The sequence below is a fragment of the Xyrauchen texanus genome, chromosome 5 (genome assembly GCF_025860055.1).
Source record: "Xyrauchen texanus isolate HMW12.3.18 chromosome 5, RBS_HiC_50CHRs, whole genome shotgun sequence".
Lineage (NCBI taxonomy): Eukaryota > Metazoa > Chordata > Actinopteri > Cypriniformes > Catostomidae > Xyrauchen > Xyrauchen texanus.
Window position 1 is genome coordinate 35,128,542 of NC_068280.1, and position 27,749 is coordinate 35,156,290.

The 27,749-nt window shown below is 38.7% G+C and overlaps 1 protein-coding gene across 7 annotated transcripts; it reads right to left on the minus strand.

Moving 5' to 3' along the window:
- Positions 1–492: 492 nt before the first annotated feature.
- On the minus strand, positions 493–27,625 carry LOC127644240 (folliculin-interacting protein 2-like). 7 transcript variants are annotated; one of them, XM_052127325.1, is made up of 20 exons: positions 27,405–27,422; positions 23,794–23,911; positions 16,770–16,945; positions 16,434–16,617; positions 15,508–15,600; positions 15,050–15,150; positions 14,884–14,958; positions 14,597–14,655; positions 14,423–14,485; positions 13,472–13,543; positions 9,341–9,476; positions 9,021–9,222; positions 8,775–8,863; positions 7,506–7,652; positions 7,102–7,271; positions 5,534–6,284; positions 4,591–4,747; positions 3,526–3,726; positions 2,065–2,180; positions 493–1,793 (listed from the first exon to the last, which is right to left on the minus strand). In XM_052127325.1, exons 6-20 carry the CDS (start codon positions 15,121–15,123, stop codon positions 1,715–1,717), a joined length of 2,391 nt encoding a protein of 796 aa, XP_051983285.1. In that variant the 5' UTR covers positions 15,124–15,150; positions 15,508–15,600; positions 16,434–16,617; positions 16,770–16,945; positions 23,794–23,911; positions 27,405–27,422; the 3' UTR covers positions 493–1,714. The 7 variants fall into 7 exon arrangements, with proteins under 7 accessions (XP_051983285.1, XP_051983286.1, XP_051983279.1 ...); XM_052127326.1 differs by having other exon boundaries at positions 16,434–16,945; XM_052127319.1 differs by lacking the exons at positions 16,434–16,617; positions 16,770–16,945 and having other exon boundaries at positions 27,405–27,625.
- Between the last annotated feature and the right edge of the window lie 124 nt (positions 27,626–27,749).

A 27,749-nucleotide genomic window follows, 5' to 3' on the forward strand; every position in this document is an offset into this window, starting at 1 on the left:
TAAATTTTGTTTTAGCTAGCTGTATAGCTTGCTGCCATGGCTGCAGCGTGCTGTGTTTGCCCACTAACTGGTTTCAAATCTGGCATTCCAGGGTGTTGAAATACTATTGGGAATTGGGCATTATCACACAGGCCAAAACACAATCAGAAATTCCTTCCCGGAACGGACATTTCAAGGTAGAATATACTATACTGGCTGTACCATTGTTTTCAGAGGAGCCAGTATTTCAACATAAGCATGTTTCCTAAATCTCTGATAACATATGATAATTTTATGCTTTAGTACAGTAAATATATTACATATGGCTCCTTTAAATGCTACAGGGCGAGCTGTGGTAATCTTCAACTTTGTGGTTACTAAAGATTCAGAAGATTAAGCCTGAATGGAATCACCAACTTGACTGACCTGTGAAAGGATAGTTAAAATTGAACTTCTCATGCTCCGCATCCAAAAGAAGATATAGAACAACAAAATGTTTAACACTTTTGGCAATTTATTCATCAGCCATTCAGTTCTTAAGAACACCCCATTGTCACAGACAAGATACCCAACCACATTCACAACCTAAAAATGTCAACATCATGCACAAAACGGACCAAAAATGAAAATACATTTGTGTAAAGCCTCAAACGAGACAACTGAATGTGACAAAAAAAAAAAAAAAAAAAAGGGGGGCATTACAATTCAATATGGAAATTCAGAAAAATACTGTATTAAAAAGACATTTAAATGCAGCTAAATTCAGAGTGTTTACTCATTGAGTTCAGCACACTGTAAAACTGACAGATCAATCCCATAAATTCTGCTCAGACCACTTTAATTTATTTGAGGTAGAGATTTCATGTAAAATATATAAAAAAAATCTTTCTCTAGATCTTTTAACTGGAACCATAAACACAAAACAGAGGTACAGTTCACTTTCTTGTGTCACAAGCTTATGGTTCTAATGCTGTGTGTGCCCTTCAGTGCAATGTGCCACTGAAAAAATATAAAAGCATTTGCAAGGGCAGAGCTAAAAGTATATACTGTAGTAAGCCTTTGACACAATTAACACTCTAATAGCACCAGATTAAGATTAATCTATGGACTGTCCAATGAACAGTAATTACAGTAACAACGTTTAGTATCACACACAGTCTACCTATACTTCCATTCTGTAAACATTCTCCCATCTTTCTGGGATTTAAGCACACACACACACACACACACGCGTAAACAAACACACAAAACTTCTAACACAGAATTATTTAAGAATTTGATAACTGATGCTAATACAAAAGGTTGCTTCCTTGAGACTCATATAAATAAATCTTACTTCATAATGCTTTTAGAGATGTTCTTTATCAAATATATTTGCTGTCTCCAGCCTTCTCTTTCATCTAAGACTTAAAAAGACATTAAATAAAATCTCTGAAAAGACATAAGGTAAGCATTAAACAAGTGTCTTAATGTGGTGTATGATCCAGTCTAGAAGGTGGTCATATTTACATATCTGTTACTTAGAAGGCACACCTACATACACACCGTCAGCTGGACAAACAAGGCATTCTGATTGGTATATTAAAGGCTGGGTTTGGGCTCTAAATTGGTTGTCGAGCACAGCGCATCAAGATTGGCGTGTTAATCTGATAACGATCAGATTTTTTCTGGTCCATGTAGAACAGGTACACATTTTGATTGGTCCTTCAAATTAAATATATCTTGCTTGCTGCAGTCAAAGAAGAATCTGGGCCACATAGGGTGAGTGTGTGCTGGCCACTGCTGCAAGCAATGGAATGTCACTGGACTCAATCCTTAGAAAAAGAAAAGATCACATAAAACGCTTCCATTCATTACTTAAATAACATACATTACTTAGATTAAAAGTAATGAGATTATTTTACTTATTAAAACACTCATTCGATTTCAGCAATGTCTGTGCACCTCATTTGCTATCATTAAACTTTATTCTGAATATATTAGCATTATGTTGGTTAGTGGCCACCCAGCTCTCTAGAAATTATATCAGGATTGACCATTGAAAAACACATACTGGTTGACAGCGTGTGTATATTGTGATCTTACCCAAGTGCCACTCCCAGTTCTTTAACATGGACCCTGGTTTGTCCTCTCAGATATTCTGCCAAGGACCGACTCTTAAAGTACACCTCCTGTAACCGGTCTTCCAAATGCATCACACACTGTTTTCATGCACACACATACACAAACAAATCAGAATCTATGTAAACGGTCTGAAAACTGCATAAAAAAAATTAATGGTCAAGAAACTATAGGCTGATAACAACGATGATATTTTGTTATAGGTATAATGGACCATTGATAATGTCATCCAGATTGCTAGAGGACGCTGCTTGCTCACACAACACTGACTGAAGTACTGAATGCAAAAACGCAGCCTTTTAAAGGAATAGTTCACACTTATGCCATCCCGGATGTGTCTGAGTTTATTAAGCAAACACACACGAAGATTTTTAGAAGATAGATTCTCAGCTGTTTTGGTCCATACAATGGAAGTGACTTGGTGCCAAAATTTTAAAGCTCCAAAAATCACATAAATCAGCATAATGGTAATCCATATGACTCCAGTGGATAAATCACTGTCTTCAGAAGTGATATGATAGGTGTGGGTGAAAATAAAATCAATATTCAAGTGCATTTTTACAATAAATTCTCCACACTGCTCAGTCAATCTCCACTTTAACTTTCACATTCTTCTTCTTGTGTTTTTGGTGATTCAAATTTTGTATCTATACGCACCCTACAGAGCAGGGAGAAATAGTTTTTTTTAGCAAAAATTTACTTCAATATTAATCTATTTCTCACCCACACTGGAGTACTATGGACTACTTCTAAGCTGCCTTTATGTGCTTTTTGGAGCATCAACATTTTGGCACCCATTCACTTGAATTGTGAGGACATACAGAGCTGAAATATTCATATAAAAATCTTAATGTGATCTGCAGAAGAAAGTCAGTCATACACATCTGGGATGGTAATTTTCATTTTTGGGTGAGAATTTTCCTTTAAGCCGGTTTACAATAATTCTAGGTCACGGCCATATTGTGATGTCTTAAATCAATCATGCAGCATTAATGGAAATCATGCCAATGTCTCAGAAGTCTAAGTCTTCTGGATTCAAAGAATTATGAATGGTTTCCCTCATCATGTAGCCTATAGGTAAGTGCCGCTTTCACAACTGTCACGTCCCTTTATGGCAGTTTTTCCACATTAACATAAGAATGAGAAAGAATAAAAATTCAATATCACATGTTCTTAGGAGTGCCAACCCTTCTAGATATCGTGGCTATTATTATTTCTGGAATGTGCATTTGAATTTACAGTTTTGTGTTACTAATTCATTTTAAATACACCATAGTTTTTTCATATCTGCATTTTCTTGCTTACAGTATTACCAATATGCCAATGGTTTTAATTTAATAAATAATTGGCTGATAAATATCAGCAGCTAATACATCAGTGCACCTTTAGTAAAGATGCTTGCATGTGTGTTTAAAGGAGACTTACAAAATCAGCTGGAATGTTGAGTGCATACAGCTGCAAAACTGATGTGATGAGCGTGTGTATGAGGTTGGACACCATCACGTCTCTGCCTAACCGTCCGCCCTCACACGTGCGTCTTTGACTCGTCGCCACCTGCACGCTCAGCCGGTCTGTGTCCGCCACAATGCACAGAGACTCGGCCACTGGCTCATCCAGTGCCGGATGCTGCATCAACATGCATAAACAAAACATTCATTCCTAATGCAGTGTTTGTGAACATGTCTGCTGTAACTCATTTTCAATACATCTTATGCAATTTTGTGAGAAAAATCTAACACGAAGAAGGTGACAGACCATAAACAAAAAAAAAGAAAAACTTAGATATTCTCAGCCTTAAATGGCATGCCTATAGACTGCTTATGGATTTGAGGTGTACTGCAAAATGCACACAAAAATGCATGTTTTTAATAAAGTCTTGTTTACAATGCACCAGGCTGCTACAATAAGCACTTCCTAGGAAGTTACAGGTTTTGCCGATTTGCCAGTTTGAGAGTTCCTGGAATAAAATTTTGGAATATTTAAGAGTTTAGATTTTTTAGACTCTCAGTAGTATGTAAAAGAGAAAAAATCAGTATATTCTGCCATGTTCTCAAGAGTTATGTTTAGTTTCAGAAATATCGTAAAGATCACGTGGTTGTCAATTTGCAGGATGTTCAGACGGCCCCTTCCAGTCTAACTAGTGTACATATAAACAAAGTAACATGGCATATGAATGATTGTGACCAGACTTTTCGCAGTGATGTGTCATTTCACTTTATCTACCAGCCCATTTGGCGGTTGACCGGTCTAAGATTGGCCTTTGACAAGTAATGCTTTTTAAAAATCAGGCAAAGTCAGTCATCCTTCATTCAGAAGGTACCATTTCCAAACTGCACCTGCTAAAAGTTCAACAAGGTCACACAGCCTCTGGTAAGTTTTAAGGTTTTTACAATTTCATATGATTATGCTTACATTTTCTGTGTCTTATCCATGATATGTCATCCTGATGTCAACAAGTTGTTTAGAAATTGTTTGGGATTTTGTACTTACGAGAACAGTGTGTTCCAGGTCAGACATAAGGCACTGTTTGAGCCTGAGATCAGAACTGATGCCATGTAAAGCAAAGTCAGGCATGTACTGAGGACAGTAACCCCCCAGCAAAGAGCGTCCAAAATGATTAACACTGGCTCGACTCTCCACCTGACAACTATACAAGACAAACAAGCAAGGTTATTAAAAGGCATTCTGATTTCAAGCGTGTGTCAGAATATGGGTTTTCAAACTTTTTGATGCCAAGGACCCCCAATCATGATGATCTCCTTGTAAATTAACCCCTTTCCTTAAAGGCAGCTTTATATGTTAATGTACAGTATTTTGCTCCATTTATACTGTGTGAGAAAAAAAGGTAAGTTTGATATTAAAAGTTTGTGATGTGAATGTGATATTTCAGTTTTTCTTTTTTTAATAAATGTGCAAAAATGTCAACAATTCTGTGTTTTTCTGTCAATATGGGGTGCTGTGTGTACAATGAGGAAAAAAAATGAACTTAAATGATTTTAGCAAATGGCTGCGATTTAACAAAGAGTGAAAAATTTAAGGGGGTCTGAATACTTTCCGTACCCACTGTATATACAGGAGCAGTATAAATAATATATATATATATATATATTTCACATTCAGTTCTTATGTGCCGATTTGGTTTGGTTTCTTGGATTTGGTATTTCTTACGGTTACAAACTAAGGCTGTCAATAGAATAAAATAATCATGATCAATCTCACGATTTATGGTTTGTCTTTAAAAAGCCGAATGAAACAGTAGTAATGTTTTCCTAAATGTCAAATGCATAAGAAGTATTAACTGTTTTTAGAAACTAGCATGTTAAACATTTTTTATTAATATCTTAAGTTAACGAGTTAACCTAATTTTCTTGAGGCACTCTGGGAAAACCCCTGTAATATTGTGTACATATTAAAATGAGTCTGTTGCGCTTACCTTGGCAGTGGTAACTCATACTCTTGATGATAATTTTGATCTGTAACCATGAACAGTTGTCGTGGTGCTGTTTCTTCCTCATCACTTTCACCTAGAGCACTGTCTGAACTCTCATTCCTCCGTATGTCAGTCAAAAGCCTTTGATGCAACTTCCTGTCTAATCCCTGCCCACACCCCATCCCAGTTAGACCCCTTGGTTGTCCATCATTCTCTGCCTCTCTGGGACTGCCAATGTGAAACTGAACCCTCTGGGGAAGAGGACTCTGACAGGCCAAAATGTGTTCTAATCCGCTTCCAACAGAATCAATGTCTTCTCCAAAACATTCCTGGCCAATCTCTGTACGTTCAGGTCTAACAGTGGTCGATTCCTGACAGGGTGAAGGATTTGTTGATTTTGTATCAGTGAAAAACGTTCTTCCATAATTTTGTTCCCAACGCATGTCTGGATTTAAACTAACAAAGCCAGAGCCCAGTGCCATCTCATTGGTTCTAGTAGCACAGGGGATGGGCCTTGACGAGTCAGTTTTTTCACTGGTCATTTCAGTGGCAGGGGTGACATCGGGGGTTTGAGAGGAGCAGGGATTGGCTGGATTGCCCATCTGTCCTTGGGGTTGTGTATGCTCCTGCAGGTCTGAGCAGCGAATGAAGTAGGAAAGAACATACAAGACTCGCTGGACCAGCTCCCTCCTGCGTCCCACAACCACAGTCCGACACACTCTCACTGGAGAGCCCAAAGCACCATACAAATCACCTGAACAACACACAATAAACAATACAATAATGAACTTAGTTAATAGTCACAAATAAATACAATAAGCTGCTTATTTTTCACAAAAAAGAAACATAGCATTATGTTCTTATGACCAGTGTTGAGGGTAATCTGATTTCAAAGTAATTAGGTAATCTAATGCAATTCATTTTTAGTCAAAATAGTGTAAAACATTACATTTTAAATTATTATAATAAGATAACTGACTTTCAATAATGATACACATATATATATATATATATATATATATAAAAATGTTCAGATAATTAAAATGCATTACATTCTTGTGGAGTTAATCATTGATAAGACAATACAAAAAGCGGCTTTAGAATCAATGTATTGTTTACTACCATATTATTGATCATAAGTCAATCATTGGCATACAGTTCACAGCAATCCATTTCACAAGTGAATTTGTTAATCAGTTCGAGATTTATTATGAGGGCTTGTTTAAGAGCCCGTCAATCTACACCTACGTCAGACATGCTTGTGTAGCTTCTCGGGTGCGTTGCCTCTTAAAAATAAAAATTTTAGTTCCCTGTTTCAAGTTAAATCTAGTTTAATACTCACTTTAAACATATCTTGAGATCCCTTAGTTCGCATTTGTGCTCCATAAAGTGTTTTGAATGCGTTGAACGCGTTATTTTTTTGTCAAAAGAATCGCACTGAATTACGCGTAAAATCGACAGCCCTAATATATATAAAAAAATAATTATGCCTTTGAGTACTTGGAATGTACTCAATGACATTATCCAATATATGAATATTGGTATTAGTATGCATGTATGTATGTACTTACCTAATTGAGCCCATAAAGGGTTGTACGGATGAGACTTTGCCAACAGATCCACTGTCTGAGAGGAAGGTTTGTGGCAGGCAGGTTTGATTGGCGGGAGGTTGCTGGGCATTACCGTGGGAACCCAGGCTAAGTGATGCGTAAGAACCGCTGTAAGGAGAGCTGAGAGAAACCTGCAGAAAATTTAAGGAAGTTAATGTAATCATTAAATAACACTACATTCTCACAAGTGCACTACCAGACAAAATTTGGGCACACCTAACTCATGCTTTATTAGTACTATTTTTACACATTTTAGAATAACAGGAAAATCGTCAAGAAAACAAAATAACACAAATGAATGTAGGCACAATTTTATTTGTCTATCATAAGCAATACGTTAAATGAAAAGGTTCAATATCACTGACTGGTTCTTGGCTCCGTGTTCCATCAGCAAACTCATTTCCTTTAGAAAACGCTGACACAGCAGGTTTCGCTCAGCACTCTGGGAGATCATGGTGAGCCAGACAGGCTCGCTGATGCGTGGAGCCATGTAAAGGTTCCAGACTGTCATCCTACAAACCAAGGTAACCAGATCAGACTCTAACAATACTCAAATGAGGGCAGAAAGGCAGATAAAGCAAGATCATGTTTAGACAGGTGTGCACAGGGCCTTGTAAACCCAATGGGCAACATGGTCTGCAGCCCTGGGCCCCGCCACTGAATTCCCTCAATGTCTCAAAACCACTAAAGAGTTTGTTTTCAGAGATCAGCCTAATCAAACTTAGCTGAGGACATCAGTGAATTTAATGTTAGTGAATTAAAAAGACTGTACGATGACGATGTAAACAGTACGACGACCCCTGCATCCCCTGATAGTGGTGAGTGACATTTAATTGAAGGTCTTTGCTAGACTGTTTTAGTAGTTTAAACATGATTGCATGGTAAATTTATAAATTGTCATTGCCGTGGACGAATTTTGAAGGAATGCTGCAGTCTAAACAAAATTATTTCTATCTATCTAATTTCATACTAATAGCATTTCAAGGACTGATGTATTTACGATGCGCTCTTTATTGGATAAGCTTTGACATATTTGTCCACGAGACTTCTGTGATTACATTCTGCATGTTGGTAGTTTGTGACTCTCTGGGTAATAAGCAAATGTATAGGGGCATGGCTCATGAATATTAATTAGTTTATTATGATGTTAGTTAACCTGTGTGGAGCTGTAGATCATGTGACTTAATTAATATTCATAAGCTAGCCCAGAGATATCTTGGGATGTACCATTCGAGTAAGTGTTCTTTGTTCATTATGTTTGGTGCATGGATATATTATTTGTTACTCCCTTGTTTCTCATGCATCTGTACTTGCACAACAGCTCCCGCCTCATCGTAAGCAAGACTGCGATGTGTGTTTGTGGGCTGGTTAGTTGACAGAACTATTGCAGCTCACCTTTTTTTTGGTAAGTGACTGGTAAGTGTGGGGGGTTGTTGCTGTTAAATTAAGCCAATTGGCTATTTTAAAAAAATGGGACGACTCGTTCATCATGTCCCACCCCCAATTACTGTTTCTGTAGTTAATACGTCAAAACAGCAAATTGAACAGAGCTCATCAAGGAACTTCAGTGTGATTTTAATGAATCAAAGAAGAGCAGGATAGAAATCAGTTTCACATCCCTCTTACTGACTGACCTGAATTCTCCAAGTGCTTCCATCACTCGACACAGATACACCTGCACTCGCTGGCTGGACTCTGCTATCCTTCTGCACACAATCATTGCCTGAAAAACAAACACAGACAGACATTAAGGAAAAATAATGTTTGTCTGATTGGAATGATTTCAGCCAGTGTGTGGGATTTTTGTGTGCAATATGCATCAGACATGCCGTCAGAGGCGGAGGTTAGTGCAACACATCACTCAACAGTTTTCCACTCACTCTCTCGATGGCAGTCTTGAGTTTGTTCATGTGAGACTCAAAGAGAGGGAAGTGGGAGAAGAAGAATTCCTGAAAATTGTGGTTTTCCTCTTCTTTCTCCGGCAGGCTGATGATGATGCTGACCGCAATCTTTTTTCTCTGGATCATGGCAGGGTTAGAACTGCAGCTCTCATCAGACAGGTTAAACATTTCTTCAGTGCTCCTGATACACACACACACACACACGCACACACGCACACACGCACGCGTCTTAGGTGTAACATATATGCAGTGTCTCTTCTGATGTCTTACATGTGGAACGGTCACATAAACGCACTCACCAGCGAGGCATGGGGCCGTGTTGGAGACTGGTAACCTGGCTTCGGAGCAATCGCCGTTGGTAACTGCTGGCACAGCCGCTGCTAAAGGAGGAGCCAGGAGATGGTAGGGGTGTGGCCAAAAGGCTGCTTAAAGATGCTGCAGAATCAACAGTAAAAGTTCTCACAAAGTATACATTACAGAAAAAGTGTCCAAAAAATCTGATACACTTAATGCTTGAAGCAAATAATCAGTGGTCGACTTATATGGGTTTTTAAAGACCAATGTCAAATCAAATCACTTTATTGTCACACTACTATGTACACAAGTGCAACAGTAGGTGAAAGTCTTGTGTGCAGTTCCGAGCAACATAGCAGTCATGACAGTGGCGAGCCATATACCAATTTATAATAAACAACATATTTACACAACACAATTTACATATCAAATGTACAGTAAACAATACACACATTATAGAATACACATACAATAAAAAAAATAAAGAGTATATAAAAATAAATATGCAGTAGTTATATTGGGAGAATATATTTGACAGTCCAGTGTGAGATAATAAGATGAAGATTAATAAAGTGCAGTGCTGATTGTTTATCGTGAGAGATCAAGTTTTCAAAAGTCTGATTGCTTGGGGGAAGAAGCTGTCATGTAGTCGGCTGGTGCGGGTCCTGATGCTGCGATACCGCCTGCCTGATTGTAGCAGTGAGAGCAGACCATGACGCTTTTCACACGTCGCCTGTTATACATTTCCTGGAGGGAGGGAAGCTCACCTCCGATGATGTTTCTGGCAGTTCGCACAACCCTTTGCAGGTCTTTGCGGTTGTGGGCGGTGCTATTGCCGTACCAGGCGGTGATGCAGCCAGTCAGGATGCTCTCTACAGTACTGGTGTAGAACCGTGTGAGTGTCAATACCAATATCATCAGCACAGTGGCCGATGGTCGATAGGCAGAAACTTAAATCAGCTAAACCAGTAGTAAAAACTGTAAAGAAAGGAACTACAAGCCTGCTTTGACTGTACTGATTGGAGTGTATTTGAAGCTGTGAATTCACAGATACTGTGAAACCATATATTAGTTTCTGTGAGGATATGTGTATTCCTACTAGGACTTATTTAGCATACAAAAATGACAAACCATGGTTTACAGCAAAACTCAGGCAGCTTCGTCAGGCCAAAGAGGATGCTAACATAAGTGGGGATAAAATCTTGTACAATCACGCCAGGAACACACTGAATAAGGAAATCAGAGTGGCTAAAAGAAGCTACTCTGATAAGCTGAAAAACAAATCTACAGCCAATGACCATGCATCAGTGAGGAGAGGCATGAAAGACTTTACTAAATTCAAGACACCATCTCCCAGAACCAACAACTGGCTGACAACTTGAATGTTTTACTGTAGATTTGAAAGGCCCAGTCTCACACCCCACACCGACCTTCAAATCACACAAACATCAACACCTCCTGCACCCCCCCACCACAGGGCCCACACTGTGTTTCACCCACTTGTCTAAAAGTCTGGCAAACCAACTAGCCCCCATTTTCACACAGATCTTCAATAGATCACTGGATCAGTGTGAAGTTTCCTGCTGCTTCAAATGCTCCACAATAATTCCTGTCCTAAAGAAACCCCAAATCTCAGGACTTAATGACTACAGACCCGTCATTCTGACGTATGTGGTCATGAAGTCATTTGAGGGACTGGTGTTGGCCCACCTGAAGGACATAACTGGACCCTTTCTAGATCCCCTTCTAATTGCTTATGGAGCAAACAGGTCAATATGGGATCGCATCATATCCTGCAATATCCGGACAGACCAGGGACATATGCAAGGATCCTTTTTTTGGACTTTAGTTCGGCTTTCAACACCATCAGCCCAGCTATTCTCTGGACTAAATTTGTCAGTGGATCACCAGCTTACTGATGGGCAGGCCGCAGCTAGTGAGACAGGGAAAATTCACTTCCAGCACATGTACGATCAGCAGTGGTGCCCCCCCAGGAATATGTGCTCTCCCCATTACTCTTCTCCCTGTATACAAACACCTTCAGGAGCTTGACAGAGGGGACCTTGGCGTTTGTAGATGACACTACTGTCATCGGCCTCATCCAAGATGATGATGAATCTGTATACAGAAGGGAGGTTGAACAGCTGGCTCAGTGGTGCAATCAAAACAACCTAGAGATGAACACGCTCAAAACTATGGATATGATAGTGGACTTTAGGAGGAACACCCCAACATTGAACCTGCTCACCATTCTAAACAGCACTTTGGCATCAGTGGAGTCATTCAGGTTCCTGGGCACTACCATCTCACAGGACCTGAAGTGGGAGACCCACATTGACTCTATTGTGAAAAAGGCCCAGCAGAGGTTGTACTTCCTTTGCCAGCTGAGGAAGTTCAACCTGCCAAAGGCGCTGCTGATACAGTTCATAATCCGCAGTCATTGAGTTGGTCCTCTGCACTTCAATAACTGTCTGGTTTGGTTCAGCTATAAAATCAGACATCAGAAGACTACAAAAAGGACAGTTTGGACTGCTGAGAGGATTATCGATTAGGCCCCTGCCCTCCCTTAAAGAACACTTCCAGAGTGAGGAAAAGGGCTGGAAAAATCACTCTGGACTACACTCAACCATCTCACTACCTTTTTGAACAGTTACCTTCTGGACGGCGATACAGAGCACCAGAACCGGGAGGCACAGGAACCCATTTTTTCCCCTCAGGCTATCCGTGAGATGGATATATATATATATATATAATCCAAATGCATGCTGTCATTAAAGCTAAGGGGGACAAGCCAACTTCTAAGAAATACTGAAATTCCTGTACATTTTTAAAATAAACTTTTCACTCAAATTGTTAATTGCTGATAATGTAATTTGTAATAGTTAGACAAATGGAACCTACTTAATTTAAAGCTACACTATGTAACTTTTGGCCTTCTATTGGTTAAAAAAAATTAAAACTACATGTGACTTGTGGAAGAACATTGTTTTGTTTGTACTTCGGCTCTGCTCCTCTGTGTGGATGAATGTGAACACCAGTACCTCGAACCACATGTAAACAGGACATCTTATCAGATCGAATGGACAATTAAATAATGAAAAAAAGGAAAAGACGGATATCTGAAAACATGTCATCTGAGCAGGTAAGTGCCATATCTGTTGTTTTGACTTATTGGAAAATTCAAAAGTTAGGCAACGTTCGTTAACATTAGATATAACAATTGGTAGTCTGAAAAGGTCAAACGTTGTAAAGTTTTTATAACTTCAGGATATTCTGACCAAATAGACCACGGTAGTAATTTATAAAGTTATTGTTAACAAACAGTGGTCAACATAATTTCAAGATCTTCAGATCTCAGAGTTGTCACCACCTCTGAAAAGAAAGCCAATGTAGATTCAGGTTTTATTACGGACTCTGTCAGTTTTCTTTTTTGCTTGTAGACTCTGCTCCATTCAGGGTTTCTTTGTTTTTACAACCAGTGATTCCCTGGAGATTTGGCGTTTTGAATGATCCATGGTCAGTTTTTCTCATTCGCTGTGACAATTTTTTTAGCTTCACGCTACTCCCACACCATACAAGTGCTCCAGTAGCTGGAGCTTATTTTCTCTGTGTACAGATATGACGTCAACGTGCATGGGCAAATTAATGCAATTTCCCGCCAAATCCGTCCTGACAACTTTAAAATATAAATCATTATTATTGGTTAATCAAAGTGTATTTGGGTAAAGACATGGTTTGGAAGACGGATGTTTTTTATTGCACACTCTCATTAATAACATTTTGTTATTTTTTAACAAAAAAATATATAAATTACATAGTGTAGCTTTAATACAATTTAATGATAGCAAATAAGTTATAGAAAAAATTCAATATAAACACTTCTTTATCTCAATATTACTTAAAATTAAAAAATCTATTCAAAACAGTACAGAAAATGTGGACTATCCAACAACATGGCTATTGGTAGATTTAGTGAAAATAGAAGTAGTTACCACTTCTGTTAATTGACCATTCATGGTCATTAATCTCAAAATGTACAATTATCAGCAAATTAATCGGCCTGGCCGATGTATTGATTACCACATACAGTTTAATACATAACCAGTGAACATTACCCTTCATATAAATGTACATACCTGAGCGGGCAATACCACTATCTCCGTCCTCACAGTGTCCTCTGCTTGGCATGTCCACTGGATTACTGTGGGCTGAAAAAAAATAAAAAACATTGCTTCACCTGGTGGGTGATTTAGGGGAGGTGTTGGGATCCAGAACTTGTTTCAAGAGTATGCAGGTTAGTATTCCATGCAAACACCTACAAAAAGACCCATCTAATAGTGTAGAGGTAACCCCGAAACCTAGGAACCATGCAGTCTCATCCGAAACTATGCTGATGAGCCATAAAGACAGTGGAAGTGCATTATATGAAGGGCATACAATCAATCAAGGGCTAAACAGAGAAAAATAGAGAGAGCGCACACTAGGAAGTGAGCATTAAAGGATTAGTTCACCCAAAAATGACAGTTCGGTCATTATTTAACAAACCTCATGTTGTTCCAACCCATATGACTGACTTTCTTCTGTGGAACACAAAAGGAGAAAATGTTGCATTTTACTAGTCTTTTTTCCATGAAATTACAATGAATGGTGACTGAGGATTTCAAGCTTCAAAAAGGGTGTAAAAACACAAAAGAATAATAAAAGTGGTCTATACTGCACTATATTCCAAGTATACTTAAGCCATACTATAGCTATGTTTGAGGAAGATATTCAGTAAATAACAACTTAAATTACATTCTTTTCCTCACACAATGCTATTGCATGGCTAATGGAAGATTTGAAATTTAGTGCCCTAGTTATCTGGACCATAATAATGATACTTTCATGGTGCTTATGCATCCTTTTTGAAGATTTAAATTCCATTTCACAACTCCTCCCATGTTCTACGAAAGAAAAAAGTAAATACGGGTTTTGAACTACATGAGGATGAGTACATGATGATACTTTCATTTTTGGATGAACATAGCTAAAAAGGTGAGTACATGTGAAATCAACATGCTCACACTGCTTCAGCATTCCACACAAACCTGCAAAGAAAGATGCACTCCGAACTAACCAGAGCAGAGGAGCGCTAGGCACACGCCGAACTCCTGCAAGAGTAGTAGTATATGGGGCCATTTTGAGAAAGTGTGTGAAAATCAGAGAGAGACTATAGAAAATAAACAGACAAAGAAAGAGAGGAACTGTTTGCACCATCTTACCAAGGCTGCCGGTGTGACTAGGAAAAGTCTGGCTCATCGACTCAAAGCTGTCTTGTAGCCTTTAAAAAAAAATTACAAATAAATAAGACAAAACTAAGGAGACTTTTAGACATTGCATTAGATATCAAAGATCTTCATCTTCAAACAAATGATGCAAGACATTTTCTTAAAACTAGCTTTACTTGTCATGAAATGACACAATGATGCATTTAAGTCTGGCTTAAGTGTCCAAATACCTATAGGGGCCACACCGTTGTAGCAAAGATCACAGCAAGCAAGAGACTTACGTATTTGTACTTCCAGAGGTGCTGCTGCCAAATCGTGTTGAAAAAACCTTACTGACCATCAGCTGTGGTGGAGACCTATCAAATACACAAGAACACGGCATTATCATCAGCAAGCAAATTTATCAAGTTTGCATCAAAGAAGATTTGCCCTCTTACAAGTACTCACCGAATGTGGTGAATCTTCAGTGTTGAACCTTTATAGCTCATAGAAACAGAGCCAAACATCATCTCCCCAAGCATGTTCACGTCTGAAGCTGGTCTGGTGTACTGAACATATATACACAGGTCAAATGTAAATATTCTATACAGCCAAACTACACAGTGCATGTTGGAATTTCATGATAGGAATTTAAATTTTGCTTACAAATCATTGAGACCAATTCATGAATTGGTCTGACCGATTTAACAGAATTTGCTCACAAATCAGACATCACTATGGCTTGCGAACAAGTATTAATCTACATAGGAGCAATATCTAGCTGATGAAAATATTTATAGCTAGAGAAATGTATCCATTATAGAAATTTCCATGTATGTTTATTACTTTTCCAGGCCAGAAAAATTACATTTTAAAATTCCCAGACATTTTCATGAGGTTTTCATGACTGTGGGAATGACACAAACCTGATATGTAGCGGGCTTGTCTTTTTCACTTGCTTGGCTGCCAATTTGGCAAGCACCACTTTGGGTGGGTGGAGTTTTGGTCTCGTCTGCAGTCTGTAACATGATATTCAAAACAATAAAAATCACATCACATTGTGCATCTCAGTATTCCAGGTCTAAATATAGAATATCTTGTAGAACTGAGTCTGGAGCAAGTTTAGTATTTATTGTACTTGTAGATGTGTTGACATTTATCCAACCGCCTTTAACAGTTTACCAGAATCAAACTTATCACACACCATGGCATCAAAAGACTAATAAAAAAACTGCAGTAATTGCATCCCTGATACATGACATTCTATGTTGCCCTGAATGACTGATAACCTTCATAGAATTATTGCCAGCCTACACAAATGCAACAAAAGTAATCTCAAGTATGGCTGGAGTGTTTAGCACTTAAGCAGTAAAACAGTATATTTGTATGGCAATATTGAAAAAAATAATTTTTTACTTTTGTTACATATCAGTTATGAATCAACAGTCCGTTCTCACAGATGTGCAAGTATGATGATTTTGTGGTGCGAAACGAGTGGAGATGATGGGAAATCTCCACAATTCAACTACCGATGAAGCAGACTTGGTGTGATGTCTTCACTGAATGGAAAAACATGTCTAAATTCCAAATAAATCTTCAAGGTAACTGTATACATGCAGGAGCAAATCTGATTAAAATATTTTTCCTCAACATTGATGATATCGGTTTTGACAGGGTATCATATTGATATCTGTACAACAAATAATTTTTGAAGATCAAACCGCACTCAAAGATCCCTCAAGTCTGAAGGAGGAAGTTCCCTGTAACAGTTAAAGGATAAGCAAGGAGGTGGTGGATGTAAAACTCCACTTAAACAAATATAAACAAACACATGCGCAGCGCGGCCACATACGTCTCTCTCTCTCGAACTGCCATCTCCGGCTCCCCTTTATTTCGCTCTCCTGCTCTTCGGGCTGGCCACACATTTCCTCCCAATCACACTCCTCCCCCACCAGATTCAGGCCAGGGCGCCACCAGACTGACTTACCCCCACCCAATCTCTGGCCGTTCTGTCAGCTGGTGGTCCACCCTGCCTCCTGGGAAAGAGACGAGGGAAGGCATGGGGAGAGGGAAAGTGTGAGCTTGAGACACAGAAAGGTGAGAGAAAACTTGTTTGTTGGTCCCCGGATGCTGTCGCCAGGCCCACAACTGTTCCACCCCTTCTTTGCGGACGACAGCTCACACCTACCCCGGCGGACAGCAGCGAGCCCTCCAACCCCTGGCGGACAGAACCACTCCTCCCTTCTCAGTGGATGGCAGTGGTTCCTCTGGCTCTTGGCGGCTGGCAGCGACCACACCGTCCCCTGGCAGAACGGTAGCAGCGAGGACTCTGCGACAGCCATCCCTCCTCCTTCCAGGTTTTCACTGTAACAGTTAAAGGATTGGCAAGGAGGCGGGAAACGGCTCAACAGTCAATATAAAGTTTAATGTAAAACTCAACTTAAACAAGCATAAACAATCTCACACACGCAGCGCGGCCGTGTGCGTATCGCTCTTGAACTGGCATCTCCAGCTCCCCTTTATCTTTTTCTACCACTGATCATCGGATTCAGCGCCGGCCGTGCACCCTCACAGCCCGGCCACGCCCTCCTCCACATCACATTCCCCTTTAAATTATACGTTGAAAATCCTAATTTCAAGATATTGCAAATCAGTGAGGTTTATCAAGAGGATTTTCACAACAAAACTGGGGCTCTTGCTCTACATTAGTACATCCCTACAAAATGCACATTACTCCATAATACACTTTACACTAGGGATTAGTGTTGTCAAAAATACCGGTACTCCGGTACCAAGTTGGTATTGAAACAAAAAATGTTTTACGATACCAGAATTTCTGAAGGTCCGGAGTACCTAGTCTACCGATTAGGTCGACATTATCGACAACGTCGAAAATAAAAATATTACGAGAAAAATGTTCATTGTCGAATAGTCGTTTGATCTCATTTAACGTAAAATTAAATCATATCAACTGTAATGACGCGCGAGAGCAGCACTGCCGTTCACGCCAGATGGAGAAGAATTACACAGATCACAGTCCAGATGCACTCTAAACTTTCACAGCTTAATTTTATGTAAATCCCAAAGTATTAGGGAATTATAAAAAAAAATTACAATAATAAATAAATAAATATAGAAGCAATCTCGTTGTGGAATAAGCGGAGCCGGAGCTCTTTAAAGGAAACATGCATTACATCTTAAATGCAGTTATTTTTAATGTGTTATAGCTTTATTAAAGTTCAAATAATACAGAAGCAGCTCATGTTAATAACTTTAAAATCAGAAACTGGCATTTCTCTGTGTGGTAAGCACCTCTTCAATGAGTTGCGCGAATGTCCCGATCTAAGGGGAGAGATTGAAACTGCAACCGGCTGAGACAGACTCTGCCTCGGGGACGCTCATCCCTCGAGAGCACACACTTAATGCATCTAGATTAAATAAGTTGTGAGCCATCGCGTTCTAATCATAATATATGTCACTGTGCATTTCTTATCTTGAAGAAAAAAATGGCAATATGCAGCTTTATTAATACGACAGCACTTTGCACATTAGTTTGGAAATTGTTTAAACATTCTATTGTATGCTTGTTTATTTATTAATTTTTTTAGTACTTGGTAAAAACTTAAAGTAAAAGTTGCAAAAGTTGAAGCAAATCTTATATAAGTGTTCAAAAATACTTTAAGCATACATTGTTCAGTTTTGTTATAATTCAAAAATAATATATTTAAATTAAAGTGTTGCTCAATGGCATATTTCTGTTCTTAGTTCTGCTGCTAATGTTTTGTTAACTTTGTTAATAAAAGAGTGCTGTTTAGTAACCTGTTTTTGCTTTGGTACCGACTACTGAAATTTTGGTACCGTGACAAGACTACTAGGGATGGGCATTTCAAGTAATTTTGTAGTCGAGTACGGTACTCAAACACATAAAAATACGAGTAATCGATTACCTGATATTTGAACCCATATCTCTGATGAAAAAAATTGCACTATGCATAAACAAAATCTTGATTCAAAAATGACAAAACATTTGCACTTACACTTACACATAGAAACATACATTTTAAGACTTCTAAAGCAATACAATCACTTCAAATAATTATAGAATTTTGCATTCACTGCATTTTGCAATGCATCCACTGCACAAACCAATCCAGTGAGTTGTAGCAACAACATTTAGGTGAGAAGCAGTTTCATCGTTACCCATGACAGGCAAAGGCACAAATGGGAATCAAATTGCAATATTCAAGTAGTGTTTTTACTAGTCAAATATTAAAGCTGAATGAGTACTCGATTACTCAAGCACATCCTTACTTGAAACAAGGGAAATTTTGTAAAATGATGTGGGGAATAGAAAAAAAAATATATAAAAAAAAAAAAGATTCATTCACTTTTGTAATAATTGTATTTTATAATCTTTATCTAATCTGCACGTCAAACCCTATTCAAACAAAATCTGATTTTTTTCAGTGCAAACACTGCTAAAACAAACAATAATATGGAAATGTCTACCAGCACAATATTTAATTCAATAGTAATACACACACACTCTCTCTCTCTCTCTTTCTGTCTCGCTCTCTCTTTGTGACAAAAGATGAAGAGCTGAATAAACAGACCAAATCATGTGACGACTTACTGATAATAAATCTCACTCTGTTTAGACAGAGCCAGAGGCCTTTAATAATATCTGTCTAGATGGATAGGTATAGAATGGTCTACATGAAAAATAAATACGGCTTAAATTTAGCACAAAAAAGTCTTAAAAACATAATGTTCAATCTCAGAACTATTATAAACATTTGGATACCCAAATTATAAATACATTATAAAATCTGGTTTACAGAAGAAATATTCCAGTTGACTCAAATTGACAGGGGTCGTATCATACATCAAGGTTTAATTTTGTGCCAAAAATGGTCATAATTTATGGTTTCATGACCATTTTCCACCCGCTCTCTGAAAATTAGAAATAAACGCTCGTGTCACACGTGAAATAAGAAAAAGTGACTATTTGCACCCAAGTGTAAATAACACCTGGCACACAGCATGGCCATTCGCACTCAAGTAGTCTATTGGAAACATAGAAATGTACGTCAAACTGCATTGTGAGTAGACCCCGAATCCGCCGCCAGGCATTCGCCATTTAGAATTTCAGCCGCCGCCAGCCAATAATTTCGTAAGCCAAATTGAGCCGCCATCTGATAAAGTTTGGCTGAGCCGGCTAGAATTATTTGCATCAAATAATAGAGACATACACACACGAAATATATAAACAATACACGAGATCTATTTTCCCACTGGATTCATAACAGCGCAGTCTTGTGCCCGTTGCCACGATACACAGACTCGCAGTGAATTGACGACCAATTAAAATTGCTCGTTTTCCGTACAGAAGAAGCGATGCATGTTTTTCTCGCACTGAGGTGAAATGGCGGAAAGAAGCAAGCAAGGTAATTTTGATCTCACTTCTCACATACTTTCCTAATTCCTACTTACTTTTTTCTTAACTTAGGCCTACCCAGACTTTTGTTAAATCTTCAGGGCACGGTTGCACAAACACCTGAATCAAAGATTGATGTTATGAACCAAATATTCTGGAACGGAGAGATTTATAGCACTGAACATGATATTACTGCAATAACAAACCACCGTTTCCAGATTGCTAATTCACGATGCATGCTTCAGTGTACATTGAAGTGAAATGTGCAAAACTTTGTCCAAAATAATAGGCTACTGATAACAGTGTGTGTTTATTAAGGCGAGACACGGCAGGCAAAAACATAGTTTTTTTTTTTTACTGGTCAATTTTGAGATTTTTGGATATTTGTCTTCAATAACATGTCTTCTTTCAGACTTGTGGTGAAAAAAAGTCCGAAATACACATTTAGGTCTTTATTTTACTACACTTCGTCTGTTTATGCGTCTGTAGATTTCTCATAAAATTCAACAAAAGTTTGCATTCTTAATCAAGGTGTAATATGATAAGCTTCATCCATGATAATGCCAAGTTATTGTATACAACTTAGCCTACATGCATTTAGCCTAAACACAACACATTGTAGGCTATGTGAAAATGTTTAGTAGCATACAGACTACAAAATAAATATGTACAAACGTTGTGAAAGTAAAATCTGGTGTTTTCTTTATTACATTGTATTGCATTTTGTAGAAATATAGTATAAGCCATGCATTGCTTGGAAATATTGAGATCTAGTAAATCAGTATAACAGACAGTGGTGGATCTAAGTACACATACCATGTACTTGAGTTAAAGTAAAGATACTCAAGGTAAAATATTACTTAAGTAAAAGTAGAAGTGCTGCCTTTAAAAATTCACTTGAGTAAAAGTACAAAAGTATTTGCCTTCAAATGTACTTAAGTATCCAAGTACTATGATTTTTATGGCCATAATATCCTATTATAATTTGTCACAAGACTCTTGCTTAACTCAGTCTACATGAAGACTAATGTCACTCTTGGCACACCAATCTATTAATAATATGACATTAATTAGTCAGATGTGTGTATATATATATATACATATATACTACATACTCATATATATATATATATATATATACTATGTTATGGGAGCAGCCAATTTCCTCCAAAATTAAAACACAAAAACGTATTAATGCAGTGTTTCTGCTACTCTCCAGAAAAACAATGCTATTATATGCAAGTCATTTTAGTGTCAACATAATAAGCATTGTACATTATGCGTCAATATTTACCGATAATTGCTGCAATAATAGCTGATGCTCTCTGCCCCGCTTAAAATCATTGGCAACGCAATTTGTTTGGAACTATTGAGAGCTACACGAATCACGTGACGCTGGCGGCGAGATCACTGTCGCAACCGTCTATGTTAGCAACTCTCATATTTAATGGCTCTGGGGTGTGTTTCCGTACAACAACGTAACTTGCTGCTCCACTACCGTGAGTACGATGCACTGTTGAAGAAATCAACTTGCTAGTCACGACTGTTTCCCAAAACCGTATTGTCACAAATTGGTTGTTCAACCACGTTGGTTAATGATGTCACACATGTGGTGGATTAAAAACTACTTTTAATGAATCTGTTCGAATTAATGATCGAATTAATGCTAGATGTTTTGCTATAAATTACGGACATGTCATCTGAGGACTCTCTCATATTTTTCTCAGTTATTTGCTTTATTTCCAGATTCAATCATAGGCTCGTTCTTATGCACTAGAGCACGTTCACACATGCGCACTCTTCAAAAGCGGTGCTTTAAATCTATTGACAAACTAAAAGACATAAAGGACATTTGTATGTCTTCTAAATAAAAGATACTGATTGTACTGAATGTCATCTTGCTTATTTGGCTCAAGATAATAATTTATTAAGCCCACATGTTATAATAACAAGAAACTCTGCTTCTAACCACAGGTCGAGAGCTGTCGTTCCAACCACACAACTCTGCGATGCTGTTTGCGAATGTTCGTTGGAACGATGGTTTCGGGAAACACCGACTCGTTGAACTATGATGATAACGACGAACTTGCTACCATAGTTGGCTAACGATGCTTTTGGGAAACGCACCCCTGGTTACGCTTAGCAGATGCCGCCAAGGCAAGTTCAAAACAAAGCGGCGCTGTACTGTGATTGGTGGCTCGTTTGACCAGTTACATTTTTATCCACTCATAAATAAAAAGGAACGACTGATTTTGAAAATGTAGTAGAGTAAAAAGATATTTGACTTTGGAATGTAGTGGAGTTAAAGTAAAAGTCTCCCCAAATTTAAATACTTCAGTAAAGTACAGATACACAAAAAAGCTACTTAAGTACAGTAACGAATTACATTTACTTCGTTACTGTCCACCACTGAACATAGACATCTGTAGACATGAAGTGGCAGCTTCAGCCATTTGCAGCTATGAAAAGTTTGGCGGCTGCAGCAGCCATTTAGGTTTTGGCTGAGCCGGCTAGCCAGCCAATAACTTCATCAGCCAGCCATTATTCTCAAAACAAATGGCTTCGGGCTCTAATTGTGAGTGTCGCTTCAGTGGCGTTGGTCATGATGCTGGTGGGTCAATGCCTTTTTGACCCAGGTTCGATTCCGCTCTTTTTTTCCCCCATTCGGTTTCCTTTCTCCTCTCTTAATATTTTCTTTAATACTACATAAAAAATAATATAAAAGGTAGTTTTACTATAGTAGTAACCAAGTTTTTTGGCAGAAACCATAGGTTTGATGCAATTAACAATGGTGTTACTACAGTAATATGGTATTTATAGGGTAACCACGTTTAATTTTGTGGTTACTATGATTGGACTACAAAATACCATGGTGATACTATGGTTAATGTAGTAAAACCATGGTTAATTCTTTAAAGGAAGGTTAGGGGTTGGTGTAGTGTGTCTGTGGGACTCTAAACAAACAATCAATACACTGCATTGATGCCTCTATATGGTTAGTATTTAACCAGGGTGCAAATAGCATCTGCCAATTAGAAATAGTGATTTACAAAGCTTACTCACAGGCAGTGGGATTGCTATCAGGTCTTATTTAGTTTACAGTAGTTGTCAGTGCCTGCATTATAATGTGACAGGTTCACAAAACAATGCAAACTGAAATGTGCCATACAAACTATTAAAATCAGATTGAAATGATTAGGGAGCAGGCTAAAAATCAATTTCAGCCACTCTTTACTAACACTGGGATCCTTCGACTGGATATGCATTGCAGCATACAGCAAGAAACAGCACAAAATGTGACAGATTTTCCCATTTTACTTTTATAAATAGTAATAGTGACATACTTCATTCTTATTCTCATCGTGACAAGGCAGGCAAGTTTCTAAACACAGAATAGGCATTGTCAATGTGGATGATCATGAAGTAACGTATTCATCTAGCTGATGTCAGATATGTGCAGAAGTTTTCACTTTTGAACTATTTGAAGTAAAGTTTACACAAAAACACATACAGTACATGATAAAAAGACATCAAAAAGTCAGTAAACTGAAATATCCAAGATACTCACTCACTCACTCACTCACTCACTCACTCACTCACTCACTCACTCACTCACTCACGGGTGTTAAACGCTTTGACCCAGTTAGCCAAGCAGTCACACCTGTCATGAGATCCAAGCAAGCTGGATTACAGAGCATGTGACTCCTCCCAAAACAGTGCTCATAGACCCCCCACCACCACTCCCCACACACACACACATATATTAGCAACTTACCGTTGCATCCAGTTTATGTATTGCTTTGGAGTCAAAGAGAACCTGGCGCCCTCTTCTCTCACAATCTTGATGCACTATCAACCGGATCTGAGCTAGATCAAACTCAGCAGAAGCCCAACTAAACAAGAGAGAGAGAGACAAAGAATATCCATTGTTGTTAAAGCATCCAAAAACATAAAATCATACTGGCTTAAAATGTAAAATGCTTCCAAAACTCTGCTGAAACTGAGAAAAATGGTTTGAGTTTTTTTAAACTGTCCATCCAAATGCGTTGCACATACACACATGGTAATGCACTGAATAGATATGCACATAAATCAGAGCATAGATAAGCCAAACCCCTCAGTCACAGGAAAGATAATAGCTAAAGAGACCAATTTCAGTCAGTTTTGCCTTTTGCCTTTGCACGGCTTATATCACAAATAGCCAGTTTAATAACCAAACCATGCATAGTCTTCCAATCTTTAAAAATGACTGTAACATTTAAACTGGAAAAATGTATCAGAACCATGTTGAAACTTGAGGCAAACCCAAAAGATTTGAACATCTACATCAATGAAAAAACATGCTGTACTGATCGTGTCTGAAATGTATGATAAGCATTTAACCGCCCAGTAAATTCTCTTCACACACCCTACCTGCTTTCCATCCTGGTGTATGATTAGTGATCACGAATTTCTGAGCCTCCAGGCACTACATATACGTCCCAAAAAATTTACAAATTGCAACCACAAAAACCCAGAAACAGAGAGTGGACCATTCTCACAGTAGCATGTTTCTGCTATTAAATACTGGAAAAACCTAAGATCACCATGGTCTAACAACAGAAAACAGACACACACCGTCTCCATCTCCCACTTGTCCGAACTATGAGTGCGAGAGTCACTACCACACACACACAAATCCTGTTGGCAGCGCCCCTTATTTCTGGTTGTGTAGACGATGCAGTGTTATATCAGTGTCTGTGTGTAAGTTGCAAGTTACTTTGTGTCGGTTTGTTACAGTGAGTGTACAGACTTTATATATGAACTGCTTAGTGTTAATGTGAGCATTCAAGTGTGTTTGTGTGTGTATGTTAGACGATACGTTGGTCAATTCAGTCCTCCTTTCTAACCCAGCTGCTGAACAATACACTGCTATGCACAGGCTCCCTTTATCCTTCACACACACACACACACACACACAGGCTCTCTTTATCCTCTACTACTGTGACTTTGAGTGAGTGTGGTTGTGTGCGCGTTTGTGAGAGAAAAACATTTGCTTGGTGTGGTACTGCCACTACACATTTTCTCTCTCTCTCTCTCTCTCTCTCTCTCTCTCTCTCTCTCTCTCTCTCTCTCTCTCTCTCTCTCTCTCTCTCTCACACCTAAAAAGCCAATGGAAAAATCACATATTCACACATAAACACACACACACAGGAACACTTTTACAACAGGTTCAACAGAGCCTTTTTGAAACCTCGGATGAGTTTAAAAATGGTATACTACCAAACTACTTTTCCTACTTCTTCCATAGCTATATACAGCAGAAATAGAGTAGTGGTACTACTCAGCCATCCCCAGTGGGATTGTCCTGACACTTCAGGTCACATGAACAGCCATGTCACATGACAACTGTAGTTCAAACACACCGAAACTTCACTGATTCACTGAATGCATTTTCCCCAAAAAACTGAACAAAAATTAAAAACAGCAAACAGATTCCAGCTGGGCCTCCAGTTAATACTGCAAGGTCTAACATCATGCAGCTTGAATGTTATATAGCTTATAAGCCAATATATGTATACACACACTCGCTGAACACTTTATTAGGAACACCTGTACACCTAGTTATTCACGCAATTATCCAATCAGCCACTGGTGCGGCAACAGTGCAATGCATAAAATCATCCAGATACGGGTGAGGAGCTTTAGTTAATGTTAACATCAACCATCAAGTGATGTTGACTGTGGCTTGATTGTTGGTGCAAGACGGAAATGCCTTGTTGATGAGAGAGGACAACGGAGATGACCAGACTGGTTCAAGCTAACAAAAAGACTTCAGTAACTCTAATAACCACTCTGTACAATTGTAGTGAGCAGAATAGCATCTCAGAATGCACAACACAATGATATTTGAAGCAGATGGGTTGCAATACAAGACCACGTCGGGCAATTTATTAAGAACATAATGCTCAGTGAGAGTACAATAAACATTTACTGGAATGCTTCATGTTTCTCATGGTGATTACTGCTTCAAGATGCTTAAATAATAATGTACTCTGTGCACAAACATACACACATGCTGATTCAAAGTACAAAGAGCAAAAAGAGCTTGAGCAGATTGCCCTCATAACCAAACAAAACTAAAGACAAACAGCAAACACACACCGTGTACCTGTTGCTTGAAGCATCCTCTGAAGTGAAAACCCACCTTACGGTGAATTTCTTGCGACTCTTAATCTTCATTTTCAAATATATTCCAATCGGTAAACGAGAGAGCGAGAGCGTGTGCGCATGAATATGCACGTGTTGGGTGTTCAGAGAGAGATGAATTTCTTCTCTTATCTATCTGATGACCGACTGAATTCAGTTCAAACGTCACATGACTGTCAGTCATACACACACACACACACACACACACAAAGCATGTGATCCAAACCCAGCAATAGGACACTCTCATAGGCCAAAGTTGCTCACCTCAGCAAACAAACTCACACAACATTTGCTAACACAATAATAAGCATCTTTTGCAACAAATCGTCACTAAGAAAGTCATATGCTTAATTTCCGCACAAAGTTTTATGCTTACTAAATTATTTTCAGAGGACAAGGTGTCCTTGTGTGCATTATAAAGTAACAAGGTGTGCATTATAAAGTAACAAAAACAAAGCTTCCCAAAGAACATAAAAAGCTCATTAAAGTCAAAGCTAAATATTCTACAAATAGGTCAGTCTTGGAAAGTGGCTGTAAAATGGAAAGGGAGTGGAAGATCCTTTTAAAGTTACCATACTTTAAAACAAAAATTTAGCACAACTGACCACTATCCAGCAATAGGCTGCCATCAAACTGTCATCAAAATCAACATCAAATTCTGTTTTGAATCTCTGGGAATAATATTTTATGGATTTATGTCATATCATGACCTACTGCTTTGCTGTCAATTTATAGCTACACTGCCTGTGAGCAACACCCACTCACTAGAATATACTCAAACTCAATTTACCCAAATATTATCTAGAGACTAGAATAGTAACCAACAGGGAAGACACCAGAATAAAACAAGAAGACATAAATTAGCTATCAGTAAAAAAAAACAGACGCGAATATGGCAATACTGCGCGTGCACAAATACACAGGAAGTATTACACGTAACGCGTGGACTTACACTCAGCTGAATGGTCACCCAATGAGACGCCGCTCGTGTGTAACTCCCCAACGCTTTTTACACTAACGCCTCGGCTGTTAGGGGTGGCACCCTGAAACCGTTATCATAAATTCGTACATGTTGCAGAAGAAACAGCTGTGATTTAATAACTCGCGCTGCATTTGCGTGCATACTCGCGCAAGTGCACAAATGAGGAGCGCGTGATTATCCATAAGTGTAGTAGCGGCGCATGCTAATGAACTTACCGCTGCTCCGCTTCCCTCGAGCAGTCCCGGGAGCTTCCGTTAATGACAGCTCTCTTGCTGAAGATTTTCTGCAGCAAAGTCGGCATGCTTGCACTCTATTTCATATGCACACATCCGGGGATCCCCGTTTCCCCATCGGGACGAGCGTACAGGTTTCTAGTTGTTATTCAGGAGATATCCATGAGTGAATTGTAGGAGTGTGACGCATAAACCAGCTGAGCAGTATGGAACGCCAGGCAGTTCAAATATACGCGAATTTTAACACGTAGACAACACGTCAACAACACGTTGTTTGCACGTTGTTAACGTGTTGTCTACGTGTTAACTTTTCACGCATTGTTTACG

Coding starts and splice junctions, on each gene's coding strand:
- LOC127644240 (XM_052127319.1), bottom strand. CDS start 27,490: ATGCCGACTTTGCTGCAGAAAATCTTCAGCAAGAGAGCTGTCATTAAC. Junction 23,912..27,404: donor TCGAGGGAAGCGGAGCAGCG/GTAAGTTCATTA, acceptor TCTCTTGTTTAG/TTGGGCTTCTGCTGAGTTTG. Junction 3,727..4,590: donor ACCTGGAACACACTGTTCTC/GTAAGTACAAAA, acceptor ATGTTGATGCAG/CATCCGGCACTGGATGAGCC.